Source organism: Stylophora pistillata, chromosome 8 (genome assembly GCF_964205215.1).
Source record: "Stylophora pistillata chromosome 8, jaStyPist1.2, whole genome shotgun sequence".
In the NCBI taxonomy this organism is placed as follows: Eukaryota; Metazoa; Cnidaria; class Anthozoa; order Scleractinia; family Pocilloporidae; genus Stylophora; species Stylophora pistillata.
Window position 1 is genome coordinate 18,754,953 of NC_142526.1, and position 25,567 is coordinate 18,780,519.

Genomic DNA, 25,567 nt, shown 5'->3' on the forward strand with positions numbered 1-25,567 from the left:
ACAGGAACATGTGCTCTGGGTTAAAGTCTTCTAAGATCTAAATAGCCTTGATCACACAAATTTGAAAATATAAACATAGGTGGCATTAGCGATTGTTGTGTAAGAAGGAATCGTCTTCTCATCCAAGAAAAGAGTTTCAAATCAGGTTATTTAATAGCAACTGAATGTTTCTATATTCAAATTCATGACAAAGACCAGAAACCTCTTCTTTTTAAAAACCTCAAAACACCAAGGTAAGGCCATTTTGCCCCTTTCTTACAGAAATAAGTCTTGTCCATTTCTTGCCTTACCTTTACTACCCTGAGTGAATCATTAAAGAAGACCAAGGGGAATAGAGGGCTTCTAGCACTATAAACCTTGATAAATTTTATTTAAAAACAAGAGAGATTCTTTTTTGTTTCAGAATCTGCCTTATACACATAAATTTCTAAATAAAATGGTTGCACAGACAGCAATAGGCACACAAGTAACTAGATAACACTGACAATATCTAGAGTGTGTTGTGTTTGGTAAACTAAGTGTACAATAACCCTTAACTAGTAGAAGTGACTGACCTCTAATTTTTCCTTACAGTATCATGGAAAATAAGTGCTATAGTGAATTAAGGGTTAAGGTGGCACAAGCTACTTCCCCTACAGTTTGGTTTCATGCATAAGACACATTAAAAACACTGACCAAAAGGCCTGGCATGAAAATTTAACATTGACACCTTTTAGATCAAAATTTGCAATAATAAACAGATAGGAAAATCAGTACAGATTATTCCAATAATTTCTTGAGTTTCAGATGATTGAAGATGAGGATCTAGGGTTGTGTTTGATTAAACTCAGATGTACACATCCAGTTAGTCATAACTAAAACTTTTACTGTACAGCTTGGCAACAATAACTTTCTGTTCTTTAAACTTATGATTTCATCACATCACTTGACTCATCTTTGCCTCTGTATTTCTGTTTTCCATAAGTAAATGGTAGATATCGGTATCTTATCATATGCTGGGAATGAAAAGAAAAAAGCAACATTAATTCTGTTCAGGTGGTTTTGGCCCAAAATGTGATTCTCCTTACCTTAATTTGTCTCTTCATTGTGATGATAAAAAGAACAATAAAGTACATGACTAAGATGGGCCAGAACACAGGGATGTCAAAAAATTCAAAAAATGTACATGTTATGGCAATAACAACAGCCCTTGTTGCTGCATACCTGAAAGAGGAAAACACAAAAAGGTGATTACATCTTCCCAACCTTCAAACAAACTTCAAAGAATACCTATGGCCACCTTGTGGATAAAGTTATCTCGAAATGATTGATATGTTTGTGAACTTGCAATTAGAAGTCTTGTACCAAAACTTGCATTGTAAAGATTAAAGTGACTGAAAAAACTCTATAATATAGAGTATCAAGGTTTTTTCGGTCTCACTTCAGTCTCATTTGGATATCAGAGTCCCCATAAAACCTAGTTTCTTTGCTTTGCATTATCAGAAGGTTAGAGAGATAATCTCCCATCCACCAAATAAATATAAATCAACAAAAAAGATTCCTTACATGTACTTGTAATTTCAATAAATATAGCACTAAATTTCAAGGTTATGTTTAGTTACTGTTAATAGGAACCGATGAATCATGTCAAAATGTGGTACAACACAAAAGAAAACAAAAGAAAATGTGGTACACCACAAAAGAAAACAAAAGAACACAGGCAAGCAAGAATAACAAACACAACCGATAAAATGGTGCTGTACTCCAAAACTAAAATTATCTTGAGGCAGCCCTGTAAGACCAGTCTCCTGCTAACTTCAACTTGCATTAGCCAAACTTTGTTTAATTTCCTTTGGTGGCTCCAGTTGTTGAGAATCAACAGTAATATTTTAATAAATTATCACATTAACTTACAAAGGGATGATGGAGCCATGTCTATCATTCACAAAGAGCACTTACCAAAATTTAAACTCTGGTAACCTTCTGATAAAAGGTCTGAACTCCTGATCAGCTTTAGTAGGAAGTTTAGGCCCATCTTCTTCTGCAAAGAAAACAGTGATAACATGTTATATGTATTTAAACTTTAACTGTGGTGAACAAACCAAATGGTTAAAGGAAAATAATAAACTGAAGAGACTTTCATAAATACCATAGGTGGAGCTGAGGAGATAATCAGAGGACTTGGAGTTTTATGGTAATTGGTGAATTGAATGAATGGAAGCCCTATGCAAGAATGCAGATGGCCTAATCTACACAATGTAATTGAATGAATGGTTAGAACAGCTTTTGTGCAGGATTCTCACACTGTCCTTTTTTTGTCATCATTTCTACTAGACAGTGTTCCCATTGTCCCTTTAAATTGTAAAACCAGAGTAAGTCACAAAATATCTGTAAGTGCACCTTAGTTAACATGTACTGTACTGGGTATTTTGAATGAAAAACAAATGAAAGAAACACACCTAGGTCCTCCTCACCTAATTCTTCTAAAGCTGGATCAATTTTAGGTGTCAAGAATGCAATAAACAAGTTAAGATGGTAAATACCAAGTGCATATGTGACTATGTACCAGCCCTGAAAGTACAGGAAAACATCATTCAATTATTACACAGTAATGATTCCCCAGAACATACTTTCTGGTGAGTAAATGTAGAGGAAAATTTTCTGCAGTTGAAACCATGAAAAGTTACTACAGAGGTAAACACAGGCAAAAGAAACACAAGATGCTCAAAGGACATATAGTATTAGGTATGGCTTGACCTGACCACCAGTTTTTGCAACTCTATAAGGCCCACTGAAATAAAAAATTACCATTCCACAATAGGGAAAACAATCAGCTAGCTCTTACACACTAATCACACATTCAAGTACAAGTATGTGCTTGTATGCTGGTCAATGCCAGTATCTGTATCAACATAGGAACACTTTTATTTTAGTCCCCTTATCTTTGAGCCACACTGTACCTTGAACCAACACAAACTCAAATCTGCAGGAAATTCAAGAATATCCTAGTTTCCCCATGAAATCAATTTCTAATAATATAAATTAAACCTGGTAACTTTAACAGTGTTTGCCAAAAGATGAAAGGCAAACAAGACCAACAAACACCACAGATAAAATGGTGCTATACTCCAAAACTAAAATTATCTTGAGGCAGCCCTGCGAGACCAGTCTCTTGCTTGCTTCAACTTGCATTACAGTGTAGCTGAACATTGTTCAATTCCCTTTAGTGGTTCCAGTTATTGAGAATCAACTGTAATACTTTAACACATTCTCACATTAACTGACCTGAAGATAAAGTACCCTGACAAGGAACAACACTATCATGACCAGAGTTGAAATCCATCGTAGCGCAAGATGTGGAACTGTTGTGTCAAGAAACGTTTGGTATCTCTGTGGTGGGGAAATTACACAAGTTAAACAAATGATAAAAAAATTAAACATGTTATTACCATTACAAAGATGAGCTAAAACATAAGTATAAAACACTTGAAAAAAATACTATTCAATATAACAACTTTCTGTACCATTTAAGGCTTCTAGGATCAATTCCACACCATCCTAACTGCTGAACTTGAGATACACTAGCTCCAACCTATTTGTCAGTCATATCTTTAAAAAAAGGTGGGCAACTTTAAAGCACATGTTTACCTGGGATACTGTTAGAAAAATCTTTTTGACAACACCTGGCTGACCTGGCCGACTGTCTTCAGAGGGATCATCCATCTCTCTTCTAAGAGCAAATACAAAATGTATTTAATTTAACAGTATCACCTATGTATGTTAATATGTATGTTAATTGCCTGTACCAATTTTATACGCACATTCAAGTGTTGTTAGACACATTTAATTGCCAATACACAATGATATATGCATATAATGCACATCTGATGTGTCTGTCATCAGATTTGTAAGTTGCCAATGTGTAACAGTGCTATGTAAATGAAAGAACTCTTGGGTTTAACAAAGCCCTTAGTCAACAATGGAAAATTTATATATTGAAAAAAGGTATCTGGTTACACACATGCACGTCAGATCCCCTCATATTCATTGAATAACAAGCATTAATATATACTAAAACAGTGGATACCATTGAAGGTGCACTCTGATTGGCTAGTCAAACTCCGAATATCCTTTGCTATTTACCTCCAAGCAACTCAGGGAAAAAATGGCGTCCCGGTTTGCATCCAATGACAAGTGAAGAAATCACTCAAATTAATTTTTGGTGGTGTATATTATCTCACTGTTTTAGTATATACTAAAACAACTACTCACCTCAGTGTCGGTGGTTAGCGGTGGATATTTACCTCACCGTTTTGGGGCTTGGTAAATATCCACCACTAACCACCTCCACTTCGGTGAATAGTTGTTAAGTAGCAGTTAGTTTCAGGGCCGTAGCTGGCACGAGGCCTTTTTTTAAATTTTTTTTCTTTAAGATTGACTTTTCTGAAGAGAAATGCCACGAAAAATTCTTAAAAGAGCATTTCTGAACCTCTAGATTGCTCTAGTGGCTCGTGCCTTCAGCGCTCGAAAATTGCCTCCTCTTGTCCTGAAGTCTGGCTACAGCCTTGAATTTGTTAGATCTTCACTGTTTCACTGTTTTATTATTATTTCATAGAACATCAAAAGCCAATTTACACAACCAGCACATAGCATTAGCTAGTCTTGGTGGGTATTAGAAATAAACAAGTAAATACTACACATTGTAAGCTAAAGAGATTTCATTACTACTACATCACTACAGTTACGAGCTATGCATTAGTTTACTACATTATATGTTAAAAGATACGTACAGTTTTCATACAAATTAAATACAATAATTAAAAGTTGCTAGTGAGTTAAAAACAAAACATAATAATCAAATAAAGGCAGAGCAGACTGGAGAGTAGAGAGGAGAGAATTGTGACATACGGATGTGAGCGAAGTACTACAGTTATAATATTCCATAATCATTGGTATTGAATTTCATTATTAGTGAATGGGCGTCAACATAATAGTCCTCAATCCCAAGTATAGTCAAAAGCAACTTATGAATTTTCCTTTTAAATGCTCTTTTCATGAGTTTACACAAGTCAGGGTTTAGACAGTTCCATAACCTCGTACCAAATGCAGAGAAAGACTTAAATTTCACATGCAATCTAGATTTCTGTACATAAAAATTCTCTGTGGAAGAGAAACCCATAATATATGTATGCATGTCAGATGAGTTAATAAAAAGTTCGCGAATATTCCTAGGTGTAGAGCTAGTAGAAACATCATGCATTATGGCAGAGACAGTTTCAAAATAGAGCATATTAATGGGTAGGATACTCGAAGTTATAAAAAGAGGGATAGCACGAGATCTTTTGCTGGAGAAGAAAATCAAATGGAGTGCACGCTTTTGTAAGGTGAGAATCTTTTTTAAATCACTCTGAGCTGCCTGACCCCCAAGCAGCTATACCGTAGAGCGTGTAGGGAAAAATCAGCGAAGAGTAAATTTGAAGAACGGTATTTAAAGGTACATGATGTCTAAGCCTAGCAATTATGCCGACTATTTGGCTAATCTTCGAAACAAAAACAGTATGATCAATATGAGGCCTCCAGGTTAAGTTAGAACTCGTCAATTAGTACACCCAAAAATTTTACATAATCTTTGCATTCAAGAAGTGTGAATCCATTGTTGTTATTATTCGGAATTCTGATACATAGCTGATGGTTAATTCTGTTTTGTGCTGGCCTAAAAATGACAAAGTTTTATTTCTTCGCGTTAATGGTTAGTTTATTAGCATTAAGCCTGTCATAAACATTTTTTAGTGCATTATTAACTATGGTTTCCAGGGATTTCAAGCCTTGTCAGCATATAACAGGTTTGTGTCATCAGCAATCAGATAAAAGCCAAGTTTACTGTTACAAAGATAAATATCATTAACATAAATCAAGAAAAGTAAGGGGCCTAACACAGACCCTTGTGGAACTCCAGTTATTGAGTTTTTCTTAGATGAAATATGGTCATTATCAATATGCGTTGTTTCCATTCAATTAGTCAAGTACGACAAAGACCACTAATGTACAATACCTCTTATCTCATAATGGTGCAATTTATCAAGTAAAATAGTGTGATTGACAGCATCAAATGCTTTTTTAAAATCGAGAAAAATACCACACGTGGAAATTTTCTTGTCCATATTAGTTTGTACTGTAGTCACCCTGTCCAAAATTGCATGCCGAGTGAAAAATTTCTCTCTGAAGCCCTACTGGGCTTCAAATAATAGTTCATTATATTCAATGTATCATTTCAATCGGTTGTACATAATTTTTTCAAAGATTCTATTGAAGACGGAGAGTAGTGAAATAGCATGGTAGTTGCTAGGGTCAGTCTCATCATTGCCCTTATATACCGGGATAACTTTTGCATGTTTTAGCTTGGAAGGATATTTTCCACTTTGGACAGTGAGGTTGATAAGCTCAGCTAGTGGTGAAACGAATATGCTCTTTGCACATTTCAAAACATGAATAGGGCAAGAATATAGTCCGTAAGCCTTGTTTGGTGATAAAAGCGAGATTTCTAGTTTGATAGCTGATGAAATGACTGGTTCAAAGAAAAAGGAAGTGGTGAAATTGGTATTTGTTAAGTATTTGTTATAGTGATAATTACCATCTTGTACATTTGCTGCTAGCTTTTGGCCAACCGTAGAAAAGAAATTGTTTAGTACATTTGACAATTCCACTGGGTTACACATCATACCATTCCCGTATAGTCCGCCAACAATGGGTTTTGATTTTCTTTTGTTTCGGTTCATTATGTCGTTGATTCCAATCCATGTTTTCTTCATGTCGTTCGAATGTTGCGCAAAATTTTTTGTGATAACAGAACTTTTTACTAGGACAAATTAGAGATGTAATTTTGTTTCAATAGAGCTTGTATTTATCGGTATCCCCAGAGGCAAATAGAGAGTTTTTAATTTTTAGAGATTTGATTAGCCCTTTGGAAATCCAGGGTTTTAAGGACTACTTGAATTTTTGCTTTGATAGAGGTTTAAGTGGAGCATCTTTGTTTCTCAGTTTGTTAAGTTTGTTATAAATTTTTTGAAAAAGCAATATCGATATTTCCATTTCCTCTTGCAAGAATTGATTCCCAGACAACTTGCACTAATTCAGAGTTATGATCCTCTTCTGGAAACCTAGAGAAGTCACACACCATGGTCTTTTTAGGGAAATTTGTTTCGCAGGAGAATTCAGTCAAGCAGAATTGACAGTAGTGGTCGCTTATGTCTGAGACAACGTTGGCACTTGGGATTCTTCCACAATTTTTATTTACAAAAATGTTGTCAATTAGAGTGGCTGAGTTCTTCAGCTATTGATGAATTGCAAAGAGACAGAAAACAGAACTTAAACTCTGCATTCAAACACGTGTATCATTTAATGATTACTAATTGACACATTAAAAAACACTTCAAACTACAGTGCACAATCATGAAATCTTACAATTCACCTGCTACTCTCAAGGTCTGAGTCAAGTAAAATGAAGTTAACGAAAACTTATGATGCTACAATGTTGAAATGTATTTTACTTTATTGACAGTACTGCTCATACCTACGTTAACCCTTTACACCCCAACATCAGTATGCACATTCTCCATGCTGTTCTCTATGCCCCAAGGTGCTGACAAGGAGAATTTTCATAACAATCCAGAACTTCTGTAGTTGTTGATCATTTTCAATATTCTCATAACCTTAATGCATGATTCAAGGATGATAGTGTAAGGGGAAACTAGACACTAGTCACTCTTGGTGCATATAAGATTTTTAGGTGCGTCTTTTTTAAACTGATCCAAAAACTGTATGCCCATTTTCAGTGCTTTCATTAAGACCCGGCACCCACTGGAGCTCTGGTGGGTATTCTGTTGTGAGTCCCCAGGTATATTTCACCACACTCAAGTCGCAGTCACCATGCTCAAGTCGCAATCAAGTCACTCTCCTGCAGGTGTTGTACTAATGTAGCCACCTATTTCAAATCGTATTGAAAGCACTGCATTTTGGGTATGTGCAAGTGAAATCTCATTCCCCTGCATCTCCAGTTGGGCACACTTACTACTTTCAAAGAAATGAAAGAATTCCCAAGCCAATGGTCTAAAATAATGTACGCGTTGCATGCACAAAATAACAATGTTGGTATATATATGATATCTAGGAGGTGGTGAACTATTAAATTTGAAATCAAAAGAAGGAGAGAATACTTGTCAAAAATTGAATTCAACTTTGCTGGGTACCCTTATCATAATTTGATGTTAACATGTCATCTCACGGAACAAAACGATTTAAATTATTATGTCATTTTTCCAAAATAATCAACCAGTAAAAGTTGAATCACTTCTTTAACTGGTACAAAATGACCCACGATCTTTCAATATCTTTATACCATTCAAGAGTCTTTAATAGTGGCTACAAAATTTAAGCAGCTGTCTCATAATTCGCGAAACTGAGATACATTGCAACTTAACACACACAAAGAAGAACTCTCAGAAACCAACAAGCTTACAAGTACATATCAAATGTTAGTACGTCTTCGTATCGATCAAAAACTCACCCGACTATAAAGTTCTCTGACGTTTTCAATCACCAATTTGATGAAATAGGAAAGATCAAAGCTCTGTATAATTCCTTGTCATCTAAGTCGCCACGTTGCAAATCGAGACAAATTCAGCGGTTTATCCTGTAAAATAATGCGTACCAATGAAAGAGAGAGAGGAATGATGGGTATCGAACAGTAATCTTTTCATGAAAGCACCCACTAAGTGTCAAAACTAGACCTAGGGCCTTTCATTGTTGCTGAATATATAAGCATTCAGTCTTTCAATTTCCACTCCTAGATGATTCGTTTTCTGTGTAGAATTTTAAATGATTATTTTACTAGCTGCCCTGTCCCTGGTTTTCACAATCACTTTCAAGTTGGAGATCTTTTTAAACTCTTACTCAATTTCTTTTCTTTTAAAATTCCTCTCTTATCCGCTGCGCAGCAAATAAAAGTAGAAACAATTGAAACAGCTGCCCTCTTCTGCTCAAAGAGCTCTATTGGGTGAACAAGTTTAAAACAATTCATTTTTTGTTCAAAAGTTCTAATTAGCAAAATTATGATTTTTTCTGATGGTCAAGAACTTTTCCCACATGTACTTGTCAACCTGAAGTAAAATGTATTTGTTTCTTGGTGATCACACCTTTTAAGGGCAACCCTAAAGGTCCAAACAGCAGAATGTCAGAAAATGACCCCAAATCCTAAAAGATGGAACAGCTGAGAATTACACCAAATAGTGAAAGACAGAAATAGCCCTTTTTACAGTTCCCGGCACCATATTGGATGTGTAATTGCGCAAACATGATAGCGAGGTTAGTGTTGAGTCGCGTTGCGAGTTCTAGTGAGAGTTTAGTGAAATGTGGTGGTCCCGTCTTTTTCATCGAGATATTTCGACAATGAACGATACTTTCCCTACGCAGGATATTCCTCCTTCTTCTTCGAAAAGAAGAAGACACTGTGCCGTTTTTTTGTTGTGCTAATAGCTATTATGACACAACAGGCAATCCGAAAGGTCTGCATTTCTACTCGTTTCCGAATGACGTCCAGCAGCGAATCAGATGGTGCAATCTCCTGAAGCGCCAGCATGGAAAGAACGGATTCTTCACCACAAAATCAACTTCTTTGTGCTCAGAACATTTCAAAACAGAAGACATGCGAAAAAACGTGGGCAGGTCGCTGGAAATTGGTGAAAGGTTTATAATGTTTGTATGGTTGTTTTGTTGCTTGGATACCGAAAGAAAATGCCTGCTTTGATTTTCGGTATTGTAGTGTTTAGGCTGGATTTTTTTCTCCTTATTAAAAAGGTGACATTTATATTTCTTTGTGCAGTGTGGTCTTATACAATATCTGTGAACTGAATGTAAAATTCTAAAATTATAATGTAAAATTAAAATGTAAAATTAAAAATTTAATAAAAGCATGAGTTTATTATTATATTTATGGGCAGAACCATGTCGATTAAACTAGTCAGTACCGAAAAAACCACAGAAAATGCCTGCTTAAAGGGTCCCAGTAGCAACTGTGACAACTCAAGAAGAGTCATTTGAAGTTGAACAGGAATTATTTCACCAAGAAGTTGAAGCAGCTGTGTCAACTGTCAAAGCTGCTTCATCTTTACCAGCCCTGCAACAATCAGATGTCCTTAAGCTGCAACGGGAAATAGAGCTACTGCAAGCACAATTAGCTGACTTGAAAGAAAAACTAAGTGAAGTTGAAAATGAGAGGGATATTTATTGGCGTGCCAATTTTCAATTGACAAAATTAAAGATAATGAGTCTGCAGTTCTATTTTATACTGGATTCCCAAACTATGGAGCACTCGTAAGCTTCTATAATTTTATTGAACCAATGCTGGCAAAGATGCAGTACTGGAAAGGAGAGAAATTGTCGAAAGAGAGTCAGCCATACCAAACAGATGATAACAGAGGTAAGCCGGGGCCTTCAAGAAACTGTCACTCTTGGATGAATATTTGCTCATACTTATGAGACTAAAGGCTAGGTTATTTGTACAAGATCTTGCTGATAGATTTGGGATCAGCAAGAGCCTCGTGTCCAGAATCTGCATTACATGGATTAATCTTAACTATGTGGAACTGAAAGAACCTTTCCCATTTCCAGCACAAGAACTTGTTCACAAGAATATGCTGCAAGAGTTTGCTCAATATGCAACAACTAGGATTATTTTAGAGTGTGCAGAACTATTTTTTTTTTTTTTCTGTGAATAATAATGTTAATTCTTGTCAATAGGCTCTTCGAAATGTTATGTTTGAAGAATAGAATTTTGAAGCTCCTTCCCATAAAGACATTGTTTAACTCGCATTTTATTGTCATGCTAATCACTTCCCTTATTTACACAATGTACAATGGTACCTTATCTTGATTTCACAAGCCCAACATCATCTTTTTTCCCTGAGTACTAACAACATTAATATTAATATTTCTTAATGTAAGGAAAGATTACACCTAAATCAATTCGAGCTTTAAATTTGAGCTGGTGAAGGTGAAGCAGCATTTAAAGTTGACACAGGTGCTTTAACTTCATGGTGAAATAATTCCTGTTCAACCTCAAATGACTCTCCTTGAGTTGTCACAGTTGCTACCGGGACCCTTTTGGCAGAAATTTCCATAGTTTTTTCGGTACTGACCAGTTAAATCGAGATGGTTCTGCCCATATATATAATAATTAAACTCATCATTTTATAAATTTATAATTTCACATTTTAATTGTACATTACAATTTTATAATTTTACATTTGGTTCACAGATATCGTATAAGACCACAGTGCACAAAGAAATATAAATGTCACCTTTTTAATAAGGAGAAAAAAATCCCCCCCCCCCCCCCGCAAAAAAAAAAATCCCAGCATAAACGCTTCAATACCGAAAATCAAAGCAGGCATTTTCTTTCGGTATCCAAGCAACAAAACAACCGTACAAACATTATAAACCTTTCACCAATTTCCAGCGACCTGCCCACGTTTTTTCGCATGTCCTCTGTTTTGAAATGTTCTGAGCACAAAGAAGTTGATTTTGTGATGAAGAATCCGTCCTTTCCATGCTGGCGCTTCAGGAGATTGCACCATCTGATTCACTGCTGGAAGTCATTCGGAAACGAGAAGAAATTCAGACCTGTTGGATTGCCTGTTGTGTCATAATAGCTATTAGCACAACCAAAAAGCGGCACAGTGTCTTCCTCTTCTTTTCGAAGAAGAAGGAGGAATATCCTGCGTAGGGAAAGTATCGTTCATTGTCGAAATATCTCGATGAAAAGGACAGAGCACCACCACATTTCAGTAAACTCTCACTAGAACTCGCAACGCGACTCAACACTAACCTCGCTATCATGTTTGGGCGGTTACACATTCAATATGGCGCCGGAACTGTAAAAAGGGCTATTGGCAGAAAATTAACTCAAATTCTAAAAGATAGAATGGCGCAAAATTACCTTGTATCCTGAAAAACAGATTGGTGGAAAATCACCTCAAAGCCTAAAAGATGCAATGGTGGAAAATCATCTCAAAGCCAAATGAATCCTGACATTTTATTAAATGTGATGCCCACTACCTTTTCTTCCTAATATCTGCACAATTCTTAGTCAATAAACCCCTTCAGGTAGCTGGTATGTTGGCTGATAATGTCTGTGGCTGAGAGATTGTCCAAAAAAATTAATATTTGGCCAAGAAGCGAAGCTTCAAGGGCAAATATGTGGAGGCATGGTGGCCTCATGGTTGGTGTGCTTGACTCCAGATGTGTTGTGTTCTCAGGCAAGACACTTTACTCTCACAGTGCCTCTCTTCACCCAGGTGTATAAATGGGTACCAGCAAATTCAATGCTGGGGGGTACCCCTGCAATGGACTGGCATCCCATCCAGGGGGGAGTAGAAATACTCCTAGTCGCTTCAAGCTACAGAAACCGGAGTTAAGCACCGGCCTAATGGTCCACCAGGTTTGTAAACAGACTTTATCATTAATTTTCACATCGCCAAAAAGCCAGTGGTGATCTGATGGTGAATGCACGTAATTGATGCAAGCAAGCAAGTACATTTGATTGGTTTAAATAACTTTATTTTCACTGTGATTGGACCAAAACATGACCAGCTATCATTTGAAATTAACTCTTATAACGCTCCTTAGATCAAATACTCGAAAACTTGGCACTTTTGGTTCACATTTTCCAACATACTGTTCAAAATCTTTTTTGTACTTCCCGGAACTGCTTTTGCGACCAGCTCCTTAATGTCACTATCACTAGACTCAAGAAAACGAATTTGGCTTCCTTCCATGTAAATAGGAGAACAGCAGAAAAGTTGAAACTCTTGTGTTGACTATGTTTCTTTTTCGCGGAAAAAATCGGAGGACAAATATCGACATGGACAGGGGTTATTGCATGATAACTGTCCTGTGATTTTGCACCACGTGACGTGAAGTAACCAATGAAATCGTGCTAAAATTAATGGGTGGGCTATAATATAAGATAACTAAAGATGAAATTTTTTCATTTAATGTGGGATTTACACTTAGCCAATCAGCTAGTTTACATGTAATCCACGACCCTAGTATATTCTAAAAACAATCAGTTAAAAATGTACAAGAATTGATTCTATTAAGCCATAAACATAAAGAACTAAAAGTCTAGAGAATCAAATAACAATAAATACCGGTATCAGTCACACTTAAGTACTTAATTTTTCTTTTCTATTAATCAAAAGGCCACATAATGGCATATCTATCCTGAAAAGTTACACCTAAATAGTCTAGCTTCTTTATTAGCAATCCATATTAATCTTTGCCATGTTCTTCTTTGGTTTTCTTAACTCCTTGGTTTTATAATATTTTGCCACAGGAAAGCAGTCAGGTAATTAAGGTTGGAACACAAATCAAAATGGTGGCATATTTGTGCCACAACTGCAGACAATATTTTAAAAGAATTAGCCACTCTTTGGGATCTCGAAATATGACCTGTATCATACATATAGTTTACTACATACTCAAAGACACTTGGAGATACATAATAAGATTGATTATGATCATAAAGCATAATACTCCTTTAATTAAGGATCAAGAAATGTCTACAAGACTGCTCAACATTTGTAAACGTCTATATTTGTTGCAATCCAGGCCAAAAGAAGAGCTTTTTTGTCAAGGTTGTTGATGGTTCTGACACTTGTTTTTCATGAACTTCACCCATTGCACTGACTCTTCTGTTTACCTCTGTGAGCATGCCAAGAATTTCCTCATAGCCAGCCATCTCTTTAAATACCTCCACAACACAGCGTACAAAGCGGCTTCCCTTCTCCATATTTCGGAATGCTGCGTAACCACTGATAGTTGCATTGGCTATTAGAATATCGGCATGGTCAGCAATGGTTTTCTTGACTTGAAAATTAAAACCTTTGTCAGTAGCCTCACCATTGGCATTGCCTGACAAATCATCATTTGTTGAAGGTTGTGGTGATTGGGGAGCTGTTGCATTTGGGGCATCAGATGCTACACCTTTTTCCCTTCTTTTGCCTCTACAAGCCTGTATGAAAATGAGCTTAGGCTTGCCACTCAACGATGGGCAGTTAGCATTGCTGAAAAAGTCCCGCACGGTCTCAATTGGGACAGTGTCTCCATCAGCTCCATAGAATAATCCATTCTGGCCATGGCTCATCAGCCATAAAACAAAGCAATCATACTGTGAGTGATCTTCATGAGACACATCATCCAAGATCTTTAAAATCTTTTCTCTTCCCACATTTCTCTCAGTTTTCACTTTGAAATCCAGAGCTTCATACAATGTCTCAAGTGATTGGACATCGGCGTCAGAGCCTAGGCGAACCTCTAATTCTTCATTTTGTTTCTCTTTCTCCGTCATATCAGCACTATGACGGAAAACCTCATTGTTTATGATCAATGCGATCCCTCTGGGTATTGACATCATGGGGTACACATGCTTTGAATCTGGCCTTATGTGAGATGGTATTTTATTCCAATCTATTGGTTTCACAAAGCCTTCATCTTGAGGTGGTAATGCATCAGAAGGTTGACAAAAAGCGGCTCCCCTATCAGTGTTGCCAATCTTTGGACGCAGAGCTGGAACAAAAGAAATTAAGTGATACACTAAACAGGGCTTTTTAGAATGCTTTTGCAACAACTACAATGTAAAATATACATTGCAAAATTATAATTATCAGTGACACTTGGGATGAAAATACATGTATCATATAATGCCATGGTGTGATTTCACAATATCAGTGCCAACTAGCATATCAGCACCTAGACATTTAAGCATCCTTTAAATTAAGAATGTCAATGAATCCAGTGAGTTAACTGAACAACTATAAATGAATCACATAATTTAAAGAATAAAAGCTCTTTTTTGGAGAATAATATGACCAAATGGTTTTTGTACATTGTTTCCACCATGTCATAATTATTCTAGCAGATAGCATAAGGGTCCTCTTTAAAACAAATTGGACACATCAAGAATCTAGAGTCAGTGTCCCAATTATTTTCATTGCCATAATTTTCCCAACATTTCACTATAATTTTCTAAAAGCATAACTACTTTCAGGCTCAAAAGAATCAAGGATTATTCTAAAAAGAAGGACACAAGTATGCACACATTATAAAGATTTATCATGCCACAATAATACCATTTTACCTCAATCGACCAACAGAACAAGACATATATGCAACACTGTTACACTATGCAACAAGTAAAACTTTGAATGGAAAGCAGAGCAACAAAATGATCCCTATGAACAATTTTATTTTTTGGCAATAAAGAACAATTAAAGGGTTTGGTTTGTGTTGTTTTTGTCTTTCGTCCATATCATGCCCTGAGCAATCAATATGATGCTTAGATATATAGGGTCATAGGATTATTTATTTATTTATAAATTACTTATTTAGGTAGAAGCCAGAACACTAGAAAAATAATCAACAGTGGAATAATGAATCCCTTATTTGATGGTTTAGCAGAAAGTTAGAGTGGAAACTACTCATCACTTACATTATTTTTTCCTAGCACCTACTGGGCTCCCAGAATTACCAATCAAGTCATAAAATATCTGTGCATATTATATCCTAACTCATAAGGCCTAAACACATGTATATAAATTATACCTTTGTTAATGCAGTTGGGGAGTTCATGGTGAGTGCTCAGTGAAGTTGTGTAAAGCTGTCTTGTGATATCATTTATTCTGCGATCTGTAACATAGAGAATTACAAGCTTGAGTTATAAAAACTTTAAAAACTTGATGCACTGAAAAATTAGGTCTTAACACCTGTCATTTAACAGAGCCCCTTAGTGGTGGTTAATGCTAAAACTAGTAACCAGCATTAGGAGTCGCATTCAATTCAAATGTATAATTTTTAAAGACAATATTAGCATTAAAGGGCCTGTCTCCCCACTGTTTTCATCTATGGGTTGTATAAATTGTAGAAGGAAAAATGGTTTCTGTTGTAGTATACATATTTTTGTTTTATTACACAGTAACTTTTCTAGATTGGAATACAATTCTAAGGGAAATCTTTGACCACTAGGAATGTAAACACCCTTAGTGAGATTTTACATTGTCTGCAAACCGCGTAACATTGCAACTAACTGCTGGTCAAGGCCCTTGTTGTGCAGTAACAGGCGTAACATTACGTAAACTCATTGGTCTTTCGTCTTCATTTCCTTTCCCTTGAGGGGTGACATTTTCATTCCCTGCCACCCTACAAAGGCAAACCCTTTTGAACTCAACTTAACAAAAGTCGAACATTAGCCCTGATAAACATTGTGTCGATGTCTTCACCTTCTGCAAAGTGAATATAAGTTGAAAAAACATTGGATTGGACACAAACCTCCTTCTGCCTGCTCTTCTCCGTGAACAGGCTCTTGAAGCAGACGGTGAAGATGTGGTTGAGTATTTTGTAAAGCGTTCACAAACTTAACCAAATTTTGATATCCCGAACGGACTATTTTATCCAACAGTATCTCGGCTTGTTTCTTCCTCGTTATCCCTGCTTTCACTTCATCCTTGTCGTCAAGGTCGAAAACCTCTGCTTGATAAAGAAGGCTTAAAATCTTTCCTGGCTCTAAATCTCTTAAAACCTTGTCATGATTGATTCGTAATCTGTAAGCATAGTTAGGGATTTCCATCGTTCTTGCGCCTCTTAATGAAGTCGAAGACCATTAAAGCACCGTTTTCAAATGAAAGAGTATCCCGAATTTCTAAAGACACCCCATCAACCAAAAGCAACCAACGCATTTGCTCCAACGGGGTGTCCCCCTCAAAGTGCCTTCGAGGTGTCGTCTCCACTCATTCGAACCAAGAGGATAAGAGACTGGGAAAGAGCTTGTTGGCTTCACTGATGACGTCGGAACCTTGACCCTCAAAATTTCACAGGTTATAAGATACGCTAGCAATTTTGTAGGGCTTTAAAAGATAAATATATATCGGCAGTTCAAGTTCGCATTTGGTTACCGAGCACCATATATAGTGAGTATTGTTGCAGAAGATTTTCCATACGCAAAATAGAAAACCTGCTGCATCTCACATCTTAACGAGCACCCTGTTCCACAAGAAAAAAATGACTCAAGAATGTAGTGAATAATTGACACTCAACCAATATTAAATGGTAACAAATGATAAAAACAATGATAATCTCTCTTTGTAACCATAGTAATAGTAATGATAAATACATGTGGGCTAGCGGAACAACCACGCTGTTCCTCTATCGTTCTATCCTCTAGGGTCCCGTAATTATTGAACAATGCTTCTTTTAATTTTGTCTGTTAAACAAATAATTTATTTTCTTATCCTATATAGCGTAATTCCATTTTTGTCAGACTTTTGTTTCAAACAACAAGGCATTCCGCATCACGGTAAGATTTTCCACCACTCCACCCTTGCTAGCCCCAACTCTCTTCAACATCTTCTTTTCAGTTTTACTGAATCATGCTTTCAAGTCCTCTGGCAGTCTGGCACTCCAGGCGGGAGAGGAAATGCTGAAAGCTGAAGCCGATGATAGAAGAGCTAAGAGAAGAGCAGCAATGAACAAAGCAACGTGTGTTCCAGTGGCATGCGTGTTCCAGTGGCTCCGTATCTGCCGTTCCAGAATTAGGCTTTTTAGCCACGAGAGAAAGTGTTTGTCGCAATTGCGCTAGTCATGGACATGGTCCGACGACTGCCTACTACTACTACTACTACTACTACTACTACTACTACTACTACTACTACTACTACTACTACTACTACTACTACCCTTCAATCTTTTCATCAAGTAGGGTCACCCCGTTAAACTCAAGGTATCGTATTTCGCTCCGTGCTCACTTAGGGCCTGTTTACATGGAGGGAGGTTGCCCCGGCTAACCGGGCTACCCGGCTAGAAGGGTTGAAACATAGCCCTCCTTTACATGCAACTCACCTAACCGGGACAGTGAGTGGGCTGCGTGGGCAATCTTTTGAGCGGTCGCTAAGCAAAACAAACAAAATGGCCGACAAAACAACTTTTTGGCGGCAGGTTTGATTTTTGTTTCGCTCATTCCACTAGCGCGAGTCTGTTCTCTGCCTGAGACTCATCTACTACATTGATCTCTTCAGACTGACTGTCCATTTGCCAGTGTTATCTGCCGAAAAAAATCATTTTGTTCGGTAGATAACACTGGCAAATGGTAACGACGAAAATACTGACCTCGGGCCGCCATGTTTATCGATGTTTTCGCGGTCATGATCTCTCCTCGGCTAACCGGGATCACGGCCCGACACGAACCGTTTACATGGTAAAAAGCTATCCCGCCTAGCTATCTCAGGGTGCCCCGGGTAGGCGGGCTACCCTGTCTAGCATGTAAACGCTTCAAGCGTTTTCCAAAGAAACGTATGAGGAGTTAGCCCGCCCAGGGTAGCTCGGTTAGCCGGATAGCCCGGTTAGCCGGGGCACCCTCCCTCCATGTAAACAGGCCCTAAGCCACTCTTTTGGGCATGAGTCGCTGATTGCAACGGCAAAATTCTCTCCCTCCGAAAAAATAAACTTTTTTTTCAAACTTTCCACGCTGTGCAGTCCAAACCTGTTTATATATTAGTTATTTCTGTGACCTCCCCATCCCTCCTCCTTGTGAAAAATTGTGGCTACACCTTCGACCGCACGTGACTTATACTTCATCCGCGAATTCATACAAAAACAGGTCCCATAATCCTTGTTCGCAATGAAAATAACTTCTTCTCGTATCGTAGAAAATTCTTTTAACGTCAATTTTGCTGGAATTTTGTATTTTTGTTTTTTTTACGGGAGCGGAAAAACTTGCCTATTGCTCTTATTTATATAGAGTCCTCGAAGTGGGATTGAAATAATATGCATGCAATAGTACACCCTGATTTTCGACAGAATTTTGTGTATAGAAAGGTTGATTTACCAATGAAATCGGCTTTTAAGGTTTATAATTAAAAAAAATAAACATACAAACGATTAAGACGACGCAAACATGCCTTTTAAATGCAAGCGGAAAAACGAAGGCGTGAAAGAGTGATAAGATCGCACTAATACTTCCCTGTTTGTTTACCAAAGTTCCCATGATTATTTTTGCTCGTTCCCATTTTACCTCTGATTCTTTATTCTGAGACAGGACCAAGCACGTCGACCCCGGCTGTCTAAAATAATTGATGACGTTTTCAACCAGCGGTGACCTTGTCAAGTTATTGTGATCAGGTTTCTTGTTTCGACGACAATAGTGACTGAGTCGTCTGTAAGTCATTAGTGGTCAAAGGATTTCAAAATTCGATTTTAAAAGCTACATGAAATCCTTCGGAAAACGGGCTTGAAATCATTTGACCTGACAACAAGGTAAGGTAGGCCCTTCATGTAACTTTGATTCATTTAATTTTACACCGGCATCGAGAGACAAGGAAATGAGATACATCGGTGACTTTTCAAGAACGTCACATAGCTGGAAGGCTAAAAAATCTTTCGTTCATAAGGCTCCTCACGATACATGCCATTCTCGATTAGCAGAGATGCACAAAAGCACGAAGAGATATACTCGAATTTCATCGATCAGACAGGCGATTGCCAAACGTCTAAGACATGCGGCTAACAAAAATTTCTACTTTGGTATGCAGGAGCAGGAAGAAGGTTTGGTAAACAAAAAAAAAACATGATATGCACACGTATACACATAAAGAGAGACTGATAAAGAAAACAGTGCTGAAGTGCTGTAAGTAGATGGTGTAGATGTGGATCGACTATCGTACAACACCTTATTAAGAAAAATTAAGCATAAAAATCATGCTGACCCATTTTCATAATTCGGACATGCGCTTGCCAACAGGTCAGGCAAATATTGATCGTGCATGGGGGTGGTGGGTGTATCTATTTGACGGGAATGCCGACCGGGTTTGACAGAGCCCACAATTATCGATGATGACTCCAGTTAAGCTAAACAGTTTTTAGGACTGTCATGACGAATTCGGGAAAACGTCATATGGCGTTACATGTTTTATACCTGGATTTTCGGCTTAAAATGCCAAGGCTTCCTTCATAGTAGGAATACTTTCAGTTCAGATTTGACTTAATTGCAGCATGACTGAAAGGTAGACTTTCAATTCTCATGTTTTTTTATTATTCCCTGTATTCATTCCACTCTGGAATTCAAATTCTCGTTATTAGTCAAGCACTGTTACATGCTATTTAAAGAAAACTGCTAAAGACGTGAGAAAATCATTTACATCGCTACAACAGTGTATTACACAATCAAAAACAGTGACATTTGGGGTAATTGATGCGCTTGAATGAAGAATTGCGAATTCTACGAGGTTTAATTTTATCACATGCTTTGGAAACGAAGCGACGTAGCTCAGTCACCACAGCAAGTATGCCCCTTTGATCCTCTCAAGGAGACTTAACATGAGCGAAGACGGGGATTTAAGAGGTCACTCGTGAGTTTAATTAAAGGATTAAACCTGAGAAGGCAACAGTTTTCCAAACGAATGGTACCCTGCTAACAAGTATATGAAACGTGACCATTGCATACAATTATTTCTCTTCAAAGGTCAAACCGATTAAAAATGGAATTTATTATTAATACAAAGACGCCGCCGCTCTTTTGCTAGCAAGAGGTCACGCGTGGTATAAGCTAATTACAAAAGGAAAGTAGATAGCAGCCCTTTTTTTTAATGCAGGAAAGATCCAAATAAGTATTGCTGTTGAGAACTCAAAGCTTTCTCCCCTTTCGTTTTGTTTGAGCAAATAATGAAGTATGGAAAAAAATCTTTAAATAATAGGGACCTCAAGAAACCACGACGGCGACAGCAACAAGGACGAGGAAAAACAAGAAATCTAATTGGCAGAACAATAGCTTAGCACGTGCGTTTTGAAACTTTGTACATTTCTTAGCCGTCCTATGCTAAACAACAACGTGAAATCGCCAAAATTTGCATTGTCTGCAAACCGAAACCGCGACGGCAAATTATTTTAATTTCCATTTGGAACTCAACGGCTACTTTATACGTCATGCTGAAGTTGAGCTGTGGCGCTGTATGAGACAGTAAGCTCCTGCAGCCATTTTTGAAATTCTAACTAAGAGTAGAAATTCGTTTTTTAATAGAAGTCTTCCTTGACGTCGCCGTCGTGGTTTCTTGAGGTCCCTAATATCTACAGTGATTTCCCACCGTTAGATAGTCTGCACTTCGAGACCCCAACTGCGCATCAAGAAATGGTCCTTTGTACCGGCTCAACTTTTTTAACACAATGGCCTTTATTATTAGTGGCCCTGAGGGACTTTGGCCGAAACTTAGCGAGAAGCTTATGTTCATAGGAAAAATTGTCGGCATGACAAATTGGCTGTATTAGGGGGAGTGGGGAGGTAAAAGTGGCTCTCGTAACATCGAATTGCACCGCGTGCATTCCTGTGTTTCCGCATCTCCTCCAAAACAATCTGTTTGGAATTCACCGAATCATGGGTAACCACATTTGGTCAGGGACTGGATTCCTGACTTAAAAGAAGTCGAAGCATATCCATTAAAAGTACTATGAGAAATCCATCCAGGGTTCACACTTTCTGGAACCGTTCGGAACGAAATTATACCCCAAATGTAGCATGCAGAGCAGGTGTAACATTTGGGTCAGCGAGTGCTCAGTATTTTCCTAGCGAAAAATGGCCGCCATCTTTTATTTTAATGACAGCGGAAGGCTGGGGAGAGAAAGAAATTTGTACTAAGGGAGTGATGGTCAAAAATAGGAGAGAGGCTGAGGTGAGGGAGTGAATATTTCGCCCCTTCCCGCCCCATTCTCCTACCGTCGATTCTGCCTCAATTAAACATGATTGGTTAATTAAACGTTCGGCGCTTCTTAAAGTTTACTCGCCCTAATAAGATGCCTGCACTGTAAGCAAGGCTGAAAATAACTAACGGGCAGTCACCGGTCACGTTGTCCGGTCAAACATGCTTTTGCTCGGACACTGCCCGTGTTTGGCCGGTCAAATTTTAACAGTCCGAACTCTTGCGATAGTGAACCCAGATTGCACAGTAATCCTTTTACAACTAAAAAACAACTGAATCCAAGTCGGTCTGGCAATAAAAATTACAAGTCAATAATTTTACTACTCTTTACTGCAGAAGCAGCCTCGCATTGAGTACGTGGAACGGTTACGCAAGATACAACCGCAATTGTCCGTTTTACTTTACATCTGGCAAAATCATTTCTAATTAAATATTACACTCAGAGCCCTTTTTTAAAGTTACAGTTGTGAATTTTTGTTAGAGTAAAAGAGTGGTCGGATTCTCCAGGTTTTGGGCCTTTTGCTCGCTTTTTGCACTTTGCAACAAATGCTACTTGGAGTATTCTCGATGCAACAAGATGATTCTTCGTGAGGGTGCTTTCCGATCATTCAATCGATCAAACAATCGATCACTTTATTTAAGAGTAAATGATGGTATCTAGCCAAAGGTAAAACCCTCTACTAACTGGAAACACTTAAATAAAGTAAATAAAATAACGGAATACACGATGATTTGCTGTCGCGACAGGACTTGATGACATCGCGGAAATTTGCGACTACCGGGAATTTCTCGACCACTAATTTGTCTACTTTTATATTGGTTTTTTTTCTCTTTTGGAAACATGACTGTGTCCCTTGTGATTAGCAAACAGTTAAAAATTAAAACTTCTTTGAACGAGTCGGTAAAGGACCGGACAAGATGTCCGGCAATCCAAGGATTTGTCCGGTCAGTACCCAATTTTGACCGGACATTGTCAGTTGACCGGCCGTTATTTGCAGCCCTGACTGTAGGCTCCCCCACTTCTAGAGTGAAGGTGATTTGTAACCAGTCCCTAAGTCAGCGATATAGCCTGCACATGTTGAGAATTGCCTGAATAACTGATGCATGCGGAAAGGGAGGGGGGGGGGGGGGGATTGATAACATGCCGTTCTCTAAAGGACCCCAATTATCCCCTGTTTGGTTCTTACACTAACATTTGACAAAAAAGAAATACTCTTTACACTCCTTTTCTTTTCAGGATGGCAACATGCCTTACTCTTTTTCGGGTTCCGATCGACGAAAACGTAGCTTTTATAGCGTCAGTGGGTCTTCTTTGTGTGTTAGTGCTGCTGCTGGTGCTCATCGTCGGTGTTGATATTTGGTTAAATAAATTGCGTGCCCGCGTAAACAGTGTTTCTGGAAGATGGAAAGATTTCTGCAGACTTGAGATTACTGAACAATCCCTGATGTTCTCCAACAAAGACACCTCAGATTCTGACAGAAGTAATCCTTGGAGGAGCCTTACCACTTCTAATGCCTACACACCATGGATTGTAAATGAGGATGGAGACTCGAAAGAAACTTCATTTGGCTGCTCTACAACAGTAGTAGAAGACGGGAAATCCATTAACGGTATCAACATAGGAAACGAAACAATGGCTAGCGAAAAAGAGGAAGAATCATATATTCAAATAATTGCTGATGGCCCAACAATAAAAGATTCTCCAGCTGATAAACCAGAGAAAAATGGGATGGACGTCAAGAAAAAAATGTACATGAGCTTAAAAGGTGCCAAAGCTGACACCTACGCCAACCTCCGTGAAGAAATGACAGAAATGGACTCGGGGCAAGGGAAGGAACACGAATTAAGCCTGGACCTCAAATCTTCAAATGGAGTCTTGGGTGGCAAAGAGCCTCAAAATGAATACGACAATGAGTACCTTGTAGTTTTTGCTTCTGGTAAACCATCCGAGACTTCAGAATTAGCAGCTAATGGGATTCCTCCTCATGAAGACACGTACGAGTCCCAGTATCTTTTGCCCATGGACCCTCAGCCAAAAGAGATAAGAAAACAAGAAGAGGGGAAGGAAACTGGCGAGCGCTCCGGAGGTCAGAGCAAGGCCGGTGATCCGAAATGTATGTCTCTGACCCCGAAGTTGCCACCCAGGTTGGCAACATTTGGACCCAGAGCTGCTCCTGAAATCCAAAATTCTCAAAATGATAAAGCTATCGAACTTAATGAAATGTCAAAGAGCAATGACGAAGATGGATTTGGGTACCTCCTTGTCCAACACGATGGAAATTCTGAAGCCAAAAGGTTGTCTGCCACTCTAACACAGAACCTGCCGCTCCAACCAGAAAGTGTCAAGACATCGACTGTTGGGCGTGCATGTGTGGATGACAAGAACGAAGACAACTATGACTACGTCACTTCTGAGAAGGTGAAAGACTGGAAAGGCTCTCCTGACGTTATCGCCTCCGTGCAAGTCCCAGGAAATGGCAAAGAGAGTCATCCCAATGGTAAATCTAAACCTGATGCAAAACATTCCGAGGAAGATTCTAATGGCTATTTGGCTGTCATTCATGATAGCACAGCAGATGACAAGCAACATGCCGAAAGAGATGATCCTCGTGGCCACAACACCATTGGGCAAGGTCATCAGGACAGCACTGATAACATTTATGCTACAATCCAAGACAACAATAATGATCAAAACAAAGAGCCTGTTCCTACCAATCCAGAGGCAATATATGTTAACCAGGACAATATCCAAAGCGTTGCTGAAGAAAACACGGAGGACAACCACATTTATGCCAACAGTGACGTTCAACAAGACTCTTCCCTGTTTGACATATCTGCACAAGATATCGAGAAAAGCCCAATCTATGATAACGATATAAGGAAGGCTTAGGACTGTGGAGGTTTATTAACTCTTAGTGATGTTTGGTGATTTGCTAAAATGATGTAGGAGATAGTTATAACTTGTACTGACTTTTACAGTACCCTTCAAGATTCAGTCATTTGCTGCAACTGTGGCAGTGTTGCAGGTGGTTAAGCGTTGAGTAGTGACTTTCTCCAAACTTATCGTTTGTAAATATTGGAATTTTATGGATAAATTTCTTGGTGTATCCCAAAATTATTCCTTCGTTTTTTAAGGACGGCTTCCCAACAGCTAAAATGAGTTCCATAACCCTCATGTATCATCTTACAAGGTGACTGGAGTGGTTGCTCATGAAAATTAAAGAGGATCACTTGGAGCAGTCCGATTTGAAAATCTAAAGGACTTATCATGTGATCATTTTAATAACTCAATTTTTCGTTGAAATAAGACGTTTGTCTCAACTGAAATATATTCAATACGTATTGAAGTGGAAAAAAAGCATACCAAGTCCAGAATTTGAAATTATTTAAGGAAAATAATTGAAAGTGGTGAGGAATTTATTCTGATCACAGTGATAGGCAGAGATCCAACGAACTGAGATTTAATTTGTCGAGAATTGACAGCTTTTTTATCATTACAAAGTCTAGCCTTTCGTAGTCGACAATAGGATATTATTTGTAACTTGGCCCGCTTTTCCAAGCTTGGCCTCTTTTTCAGATTATAGGCAATTTAAAATGACTATGAATGGTAAAATATACAATTAACTACCAAGCAAAATATAAAGGTTTTCTTATTTTATCTACCATGTCTTCAGTACTATTAACCCTTGAACTCCCAAGATCTGATTGTTAATTCTCCCCTCTTGCTGCTCCACATTTCCTTGTTAATTAGTCACGAGAATTTGGTGTTAGATCAAGATAACAACTTCTACCCGAT

The 25,567-nt window shown here is 38.1% G+C and overlaps 3 protein-coding genes across 5 annotated transcripts; 1 reads left to right on the plus strand and 2 right to left on the minus strand.

The window, feature by feature from the left end:
* Positions 1 to 353: 353 nt before the first annotated feature.
* Positions 354 to 8,672, minus strand: LOC111329199 (protein RER1-like). Of its 2 annotated transcripts, none has more exons than XM_088730037.1 (7): positions 8,543 to 8,672; positions 3,628 to 3,709; positions 3,265 to 3,369; positions 2,454 to 2,550; positions 1,939 to 2,020; positions 1,068 to 1,203; positions 354 to 995 (listed from the first exon to the last, which is right to left on the minus strand). In XM_088730037.1, exons 2-7 carry the CDS (start codon positions 3,700 to 3,702, stop codon positions 906 to 908), a joined length of 585 nt encoding a protein of 194 aa, XP_088586163.1. In that variant the 5' UTR covers positions 3,703 to 3,709; positions 8,543 to 8,672; the 3' UTR covers positions 354 to 905. The 2 variants fall into 2 exon arrangements, with proteins under 2 accessions (XP_088586163.1, XP_022789563.2); XM_022933828.2 differs by having other exon boundaries at positions 2,439 to 2,550.
* A 4,339-nt stretch (positions 8,673 to 13,011) lies between these two features.
* On the minus strand, positions 13,012 to 16,822 carry LOC111329232 (caspase-3). Its single transcript, XM_022933866.2, has 3 exons — positions 16,360 to 16,822; positions 15,637 to 15,720; positions 13,012 to 14,601 (listed from the first exon to the last, which is right to left on the minus strand). The coding sequence occupies exons 1-3, from the start codon at positions 16,655 to 16,657 to the stop codon at positions 13,625 to 13,627; spliced, it is 1,359 nt and encodes a 452-aa protein (XP_022789601.1). The 5' UTR covers positions 16,658 to 16,822; the 3' UTR covers positions 13,012 to 13,624.
* Positions 16,823 to 19,181: 2,359 nt separating this feature from the next.
* Positions 19,182 to 25,429, plus strand: LOC111329225 (uncharacterized). 2 transcript variants are annotated; one of them, XM_022933857.2, is made up of 2 exons: positions 19,182 to 19,338; positions 23,008 to 25,429. In XM_022933857.2, the coding sequence occupies exon 2, from the start codon at positions 23,009 to 23,011 to the stop codon at positions 24,659 to 24,661; it is 1,653 nt and encodes a 550-aa protein (XP_022789592.2). In that variant the 5' UTR covers positions 19,182 to 19,338; position 23,008; the 3' UTR covers positions 24,662 to 25,429. The 2 variants fall into 2 exon arrangements, with proteins under 2 accessions (XP_022789592.2, XP_022789593.2); XM_022933858.2 differs by having other exon boundaries at positions 19,188 to 19,343.
* Positions 25,430 to 25,567: the final 138 nt, after the last annotated feature.